At 31.5% G+C, this 8,530-nt stretch overlaps 1 protein-coding gene across 1 annotated transcript; it reads right to left on the bottom strand.

The window, feature by feature from the left end:
- Nucleotides 1-1,003: 1,003 nt before the first annotated feature.
- Nucleotides 1,004-3,277, bottom strand: LOC133172018 (uncharacterized). Its single transcript, XM_061306821.1, has 4 exons — nucleotides 3,203-3,277; nucleotides 1,759-1,848; nucleotides 1,491-1,619; nucleotides 1,004-1,274 (listed from the first exon to the last, which is right to left on the bottom strand). Coding segments are annotated over exons 1-4 (387 nt in total). The 5' UTR covers nucleotides 3,205-3,277; the 3' UTR covers nucleotides 1,004-1,108.
- Nucleotides 3,278-8,530: the final 5,253 nt, after the last annotated feature.

Raw genomic sequence — 8,530 nt, 5'->3', positions numbered from 1 at the left:
CATAATTCATTATATCCGTTCAGTTCACATGAATTATAGTGCAAGGGAAACCTAATGCCACGGGGAATGAACATCTTTTCGCTGTAAGCGTCAATTCATTATATGCGTGTTCGCTATAAGCGTGTTTTAATGTATTGTGAAAAACTGAAATACTTTCTTTCCTCAAATCATTGTAAACTTAAATAAAGATGCCTAGGTATGATATATTTAATTACTACAGTAAACAAGTGTTTGTCGTGTCGTCATATGTTTTTTCTGTTTAGATGTCCTAAAGTTCCTTTGATCTGTCCGCCCGTCACACGTTTAGCGCAGTTTAAACAACTGTTTAAGATATTTTATGAAAATCTGTACACTTACAAATGTACCTGTTGGTGATGTAAAGACAACCAATTATTTTCAGAAAAATCTTCTGAAACTATGTATTGAAAGAACATTATTGTATTTAAGATACTTGTAACTCGGGAAAACTAAACACAAAAGGAAAGAGTATTAATGCAGCATCAATACCCAAACTTTGTGAAACATTTATTGTAAACTCAACAAATCTTTTTCTTTGATTGAAAGCTGAAACATATGATAATATTACTCAAACACTTAAGTATTTGAAATTTTTAAGACGTTCTGTCTGCATGGACGAGATGCCAAAATTATAAAGGAGGGGCTCTGCAAATTCTTGAAAGACTATTGAATTCCAGTAAGACTATTGATCAGCTACTCATGATGTCCTGCTACTTATTTTACAGGAAAAATAATCATGCCTTATGAATAAAAGTTTACAAAAGCAGCAATCTGATCCATTAACGTATATTTACATGCAACGAAATATTGTTTTAATTCGTAAACTTCTCTATAACCAACGACTGGAGGTATGCGTGCACTGATAGTTGAACAGGGAAATGGTTAAATTGCTGTCACTGGACGAACCTTGACAGGCATAAAAAACAAAGAACATTAGGTAAAGAGAAAGATTTATTCGAATGAAATAAGAGTTTGCCAGATTAAAGAAAAGAAATAATAGTAAACAATTATCTAATCAAAATACATGTTAACAGTCGTAAAAAACAGGAATGTTTAATATGCATAGAAAAGCAGTTCTGTTGTCATTCATTTATGCTGTTGTGAGGCAACTTCGCCATCTGTAGCAGGAACAGCATTGTGGGTACCACCTGTAAATCAGTCGAAAGCCATATCTTGGACACCACACCCAAAACCTCAGTTTGGTCCATCCATTTCGGACGCATCTACTCCTGTATAATTTGCTTCCGTAGCAATCACTACAAACATGCAAATGAAAACTTAAGTTATGTTAATGTTTTATATATATAGAAAACATTAACCCGATGACATCACATTGTATTTACTTTTTAATATTGAGCTCTTCAATTATGAAGGTCTTCATTATAGTATAAAACGAGAAGAATCAAATAAAAGTTGTAAATATATATTGAACATTCTAAATGTTGTATGATCCTGTTGAAATAAAATCATACCTTTCTCCACAGATTGCATAGGTCACCCTTTGTCGTCTCGGATACACAACATAGCACGTTTGGAGGTTAACAATAACGGTTGTGATGAAGCCTAGTTTCCTTGGACAAGTATCAAGGGCCATGTGTTTGCTTTAGAATAGATAGATTTAAATCATTAATGTAGGCACTATTTAATTTTTATTAATTACCTTCAAGCTGAGATGTAACAAAAGCTGATAAATATACCTAAATTTAAGGTCAATTTATAGTAGATAAAATATCGACTTACTTTTCGATTGGCTCTTCTCTCTCCGCGGATATTTCATTCAATGAATTTTGGACCTCAATGTCTTCTTTCAAGGCAGCATCAATCTTTGTCCTAGATTTTATATATATATATATATATATATATATATATATATATATATATATATATATATATATATATATATATATATATATATATATATATATATATATATATATATATATATATATATAACTAATTTCATTAAATTAGTTAGAAATCATAAGAAAATCATAAGGTTTCACGATTATACACGAGGTCACGATGTGCAGTTTACTTGTAATCATAATTCAAACTATCTTCATTTTTATTTAAAGCATAATTATAAATTTATTACCGTATTTTATTCCTATTAACTGACACAAAATTACTCTTCAATAACATTTGTTATTTTTTAGGCGCTGAAAGCATTAAAAGTATCATTTCTTGGAAAATTTGTCTTAATATTTCTTTCATCTTAAATGTTTCTTCTTTTTTTTAAAAATAATTCTTCGATTTCATTTCAATAACTTTTTATATTAATACTTTTTTGATAGAATATAATATTGTATGATTTACTTCTTCGTAGGTTATTAGAAGCGATAGTTAATTCGTTCTGTAGTGTAAATTGTTTCACCAGAATTACCAGACAGACTTTATGTGTTTCATAAAGATTCGGATTTTTCCATATCAATCCTTTCTCAACTTCTAACTTAGAAATGTAAATTTTTAAAATTAATAGTTAGAAAAAAATTAGTCAGAGTAATTTATAACGAGTCTGATAACAAGGAAGGCGTTTTCGTAAGAAAAACACAAGGTCATGTTTGTAAAAAAGAAAAAGTACGTTGAATACAAAAATTTACTAATTACACACAGAATGAAATAATACATTTAAGGACATGTGCTATTTTTTCATGAATGTTCATAAATAGCTCTTTAAGAGCATCATTGTTTGAAAGGTGTATTATATAAACCTGTATAGATATAGAAAGAATTTTTTAAATAACAAATTTTCATTGAAATTGATTTTTGCTTTCTGTGTCTAACTTTCCCTACGTACATAATCTTGCTATTGCAAAAGGTTAACTACATGTAATTGTATATGGGGATTGGGGGTAAAATTCATATATACCTATTTTGCTACAGGCGTAACATTGTTTTTATTTTAAAATAACATTGCGATAACATATAGCTACAAAATGTAATAAAACAGAGAGACCTTTTTGGGTTATTTACCGGACACTTAACTTTTGCTTCCAGAAAGTTTTCATTGATATGTTGCTTGTAGACTTGTTTTTTAACATCTTAATAATACATCTCAAACTTTCTATATGGCTAAAGTTTCTGTGTAAACAATCATGGGAAAGGGCATAACTTTCCATTTATTTTAGCTGAGCTACATGTATTTGAGAACACAAGAAATACCTCGGTTATTAGAATAACTTACATAATATCTTTCGTCTGTTCATCTGTTCCACCATCAATGCTCCGCTCTTTTGGATCTTCCAATAGGCATTTAGTGTCTTGGCCATTGCAATAAACAAAACACACCACAAGGACAGCAACTATCAAAATCTGTAAAAAAGAAAAAAAAAAAAAAAGAAGGAAAATATATGTACATATTCGATACATATAATATAAGGCATTTCATGAGAACTTTTACATAGAATTATCGTAATACCTATGACTATACTTTTTTCCAGTGAAAACAACTTTTCAGAATGGAATGCACAGAATTTATTACTATTATTTATTTATTAATAGCAACAATGAGCAAGTGAAGACTATTTCTTACTGGGATTTTTGAAGTGAATGAATGGAATGTATAATTGAAAATTAATAACATATTTTGAACACAATACTTTGATTTGCAACATCAATTTACATCTATATCAAAACTTAACTTCAGTACAACTTAAGTCCGATTTTTAACCTTACCCTTAAAAAAAGCATGTTTAAAAATATCTTAATATTCAAAAGCATTTTGAAAAAAAATACCTTCATTTTCTTCTTTCTTCAGCCGATGCACTTACGATTGCACTTCTCTGTTTTATCGTCTTTTATAGTGATAGGTATGAAAGTAGGTGTTGTCATTTAGCCAATCAAAATTGACTATGAGAAGGATATTGTCGATGTTTTGAATACCCGATCATGCGTTTTAAATGGCGAATTGAATACATGTACATAACCTGAAATTAAAAGTACAAAGTAACTCAAACATAATTAGGTCTAAGGAGTCAGTGATATAAATAGTTTAAAGTATCCATGTAGTAATTTAATTTAATTGATGTGAGAAAAAAGTGAAAATTAAAGCACAGAATAAATTGTAAAATGAATATACATGTATTTCATATTTATTGGGGACAAAGTATTTTTCAAAGGGACAGGAATAATTTTTTTTTATATTTATGAATAAGAACTTGCAGGTTTTCTTATGTTTATTGTTCGTGAATATTGGATTTATCCTTTAACAAGATCAGAGTGGCACTCTTTGCAAATAACAGTTATGAGTACTTTTATTCTTATTTTTAAAAATTCAATGTATGATATAACAGAATATAATAATATTATTATTTATTTATTTGTTTTTCTGCTCTATGTATCAGATATCTGGTTAAAAATATTTCAAAAGTTTATGAATTATGCTAAAAATTGTCAATTCTACTTCATTCAGAATTCTTGTTGCTTTTCATCGTTTGATCGTCCATAGATATTTTGAACAGGTCTCAAACTGTCTGATATTTTTTCATACAGAACTGTATGAGGCATATATCCATTACATATGAAAGGTTTTACCAACCTTGTTCGGTAAGGTATTGACTGAATACTAGTATTTTCTTATATACATATAGGTATCTTTCATGACTCAAAGTTCATCTTTGATCATTTCAATCTAATAAAAGAGACATACCACAAATTACAATCGAATTTAAACAAAGAGACAGTTAAAGCATAATATCTTATCATAGAACTTATCAATACCGTTTCTGAATATCAGAATTCAATACACCGAATCATATACATGTATATTCCTTTGAAACCTGTTTAGTCACTTTAATTCAAAGTTATATAGTTCAACTACTGCATGAGTGTTCACTGTGTACCAAGTCACTTCCTGTGTATAGGGATTAGCAGAAAACACGACCGCAGGTAGACAGCTAGCCCTCGAGGCAATCGATCACACCTGTAAAATTAAGTCCCACCCTCACCTGAGATTTACCACCCGGTAAAAAGTCTCTACCTTTCACATTCCCTCGCTAATAAATGAATTCTTTAATAACCTTTAAGTGAAAATTTCCACAAATCAGAATATTGAAATAACATGAGCGATAAATTGGCGACTGAATTCAATTGTTTTATTCGTTCACCTGTTTTATTCCTTTCGAAAAACATCGCGTGAAACAATATTCATTCTACTGTGTTTATTCTGTTCAAAATCTAAAAAAGGATGACAAAATATAAACTTTCATAACAAGCATTTTTCTTTTGATTGTAGGCATGATCAATATCAAATCTGCAACTTTATATAATTACATTAAATAAAATAAAACTACTGTATACAGGGAAATTTTCGCTCCCGTTTTATTTTAGCCCCTTTCGCCCTACCCTCATTTGGGCGAATCTAAATCGGGCCGAATTAAAGGAATACAGTATTATTTCTTAAACAAAACTATGACTGGGCGAATTTAAAACGGGGCAAACTTGTTTGCAAGTGTGAAAGGGCGAAAATAACACGGGGCGAAAATAACCCTGTATACAGTATATATTTACGAAGTATGAATCTGTTATCAAAGGTGGGGTTCTTAACGATTTCTTGAATCTCGATAATGAGGACGCTCTTTTTTACGGACTTTATACATACTTAGTCAGTGCATGTTTGTCTATAATTGTTCTCTGTTTAACAGGAGTTGTATATTTGCATTTATTTAGTTTGTTTGTTTGTTGTTTACATGTAACGTCCCTCTCGAGAATTTTTCACTCATATGGAGATACCACCACTTGCCGGTGGAGGGTTGCAAATTTATACCTATTCACGGCAGTTAGGGCCATTGAGCAGTGAGGGATCTTTTTCGTGTCACTATCTACTGCGCCTCGGTGTACACGGTCTCATCCGAATGACCGGTCTCCACGTCCCGCAGCGGAATTGAACCGGCGAATTAAGGATCAGCTCTATAATACTGAGTCAAAAGGAGATTTCATAGACAAACATGCTCTCATGGTTTAAAATGAAACAAGTATTCAAGCTCAAAGTCCATTAAAACAATACGAATCGGGAGCAGGGCAAACACGGACCTCCAAAAACATCAGAGGTGGGATCAGGTGCCATGGAGGAGTGAGCATCCCCTGCCGACCGGTCACATCCGTCGTGTGCTCCTTGTCATGATCGAGAAATAATGGAAAAATCCGTCGACAATTCAGTGTGTAAATATTGGCCTAATAATTAGTATGAAAAACGTCAGTCAGCATATGACTTTATAGTTAATGATAGATTTTAAAGAGAAAAAATGCTTCTTCTTACATTCGCTCTCTTTATTGTAAGCAAAGGTTGTGACATGTTGAATATTATAATTCACCTCCTGATTTCTTACCTCAGGTAGCTCTGTGGATACTAATTTCCGTCACGTGACTTGAACAATTGCATGTTTTGTTAACTAGGACGATGTGTTCGAACACGTTGAATTGTATGACATCGATTTAAAATCTTCCTATCTTAAGGTATGTCACTCGTGAAATTAGTTATATCAAGGATTTTTTGAGAAGTATATTTTAGATAAGTACTCATATAACATGAATCAAATTCGCAAAGAAAAGGGGGGGGGGGGGTGTCAGTGTGCATCTTATTGAGCTACAGTACAATTAAGTTGACCTTTTTGCACTTAAATTATAACTCTTTGGTTAATCACTTTAATCTTTTTCATATTTTATCAAATGTAATTATGGCAATGAATATAACCTTATTTTACGTAAAATAGTTTGAGTAATATTTATCATTGAACAAATCAGGCAAATTAATGCGCATAAATTATTGTGTGACCTTTTTGCACTAAACAACGTATCATATCTGGGTATAAAATATCTGAATAGGCAGCAAAACCTTTTCTTGTATCAAACTTTTTATGACTTAAGTGCTGATCGGTTGAAAGTATCGTGCTGTTTAAGATAATGAAAGAAAAAGTTGGGGTCAGTGATGTAAATTTTTGAGATGTTGGTCAAAATGTGCGATTTTCAGGCAAATTTTTTTTTATCTTGACTTCTTTAATATATCTTCATTTCTTGGCAAGTTCTGTTGAGTGAATGTGTAAAATTTGTTCTAAAAATATAAAATGAGACCTATATTTAATATTCCTAGCATATCATAACGGAAAGTATTTTCTGGGTAAAAATATGTGGAATGAAATATATGGAGATAACAAACAGTATTCAAGCTTAAAAGTCCATTAATCAATACAGAATAGGAGCAGAGCAAACACGGACCTCCAAACATCAGAGGTGGGATCAGGTGCCATGGAGGAGTGAGCATCCCCTGCCGACCGGTCACACTCGCCGTGTGCTCCTTGTCATGATCGGGAAATAACGGAAAAATCCGTCGACAATTCAGTGTGTAAATAATGGCCTAACAATTAGTATGAAAAACGTCAGTCAGCATTTGACTCAATGATAAATTGTATTTGCTGACAAGGTCATTGTATCGACCATAGAACTTACGAAATGATGACTTTAAACGAGACAGCTGATATTCTTGTTTCATCAACTTATTTGTCAATAATTTACCTCGCTTTAGAAATTGTACATACGTAGAGCATGCTCTTGCTTATCGAATCAACTAAAGTTCCAAGACATTAAATTTAACACGTGTAGATTTGAAGAATCTTCTTCTAATTATCCTTCCACCACAAGAAATAGTCCCTCATAAATCTTGCTTCTTCACGGATTTGTGAGCAGTTTTTTAATTGAATGTTGAATAATTTGGATTGTTTAATTTAAATATGTTACAAAAATCGAATTGTAATAAATAGTTTTGAAGTTATAGGTTCTGACTGAACTTTTCTATAAAGCTGACGAGTGACAAACCTTAAATGGATGTGCTCATATTGTTAATTTCTTTTTTTTTTTAAAACCTTTTCAAATAGTATATTTGTGCCAAACAAAATAGAGAGGGAATAGAGAAAGAGAAATACCATATTCATGTATTTATGCTAAATAAATCTAATTTTAGACTCTTGCAATGTTAACGCCACCTCTCATGCATACCTAACGTTCAATCAATGCAAATAAGCTTAAATTTTCTGTATTTGGAAAGCAGTAAGCAACATAGAATTATTTTATTGTATCACAGTCTTAAAGAATTTCAACATTTAAATTTGATGTCAAATTGACTGGATTATTTAATATATATATTAAAGTAAAATAAGGTTAAGATATGAAAAGCAACAGAAGCGACCGAAAAAGCCGGTGTTAAGTGCAGTCATCCTTTTTCATTTAATTTGCCGGTGACTGCTTGCTTTATTAAAAAAAAAACATGATGCAAAACGATTGAGTTTATCCTAATATTCCAAGTATTGAAATGTGAAAATAACAAACAGTTATCATACTCAAATGTCCAGTTAAACAACGCAAACTATGAGCAGAGCCAACACGGATCTCTGAAAACAGTGGTGGAAGTAGGTACCATGAAGGAGTGAGCATTTCTTGTTCTATGTACATAATACCCGTCATGTGCTCTTTGTCATGATTGGGTAAACGGAAAAATCCATAGACAATGCAGTGCGAAAAT

The sequence above is a fragment of the Saccostrea echinata genome, unplaced genomic scaffold (assembly GCF_033153115.1).
Source record: "Saccostrea echinata isolate AGI-Se365-2 ecotype Australia unplaced genomic scaffold, CSIRO_AGI_Sech_v1 ptg000054l, whole genome shotgun sequence".
NCBI classification, from domain to species: domain Eukaryota; kingdom Metazoa; phylum Mollusca; class Bivalvia; order Ostreida; family Ostreidae; genus Saccostrea; species Saccostrea echinata.
This window is presented reverse-complemented; position numbering and strand designations above follow the sequence as displayed.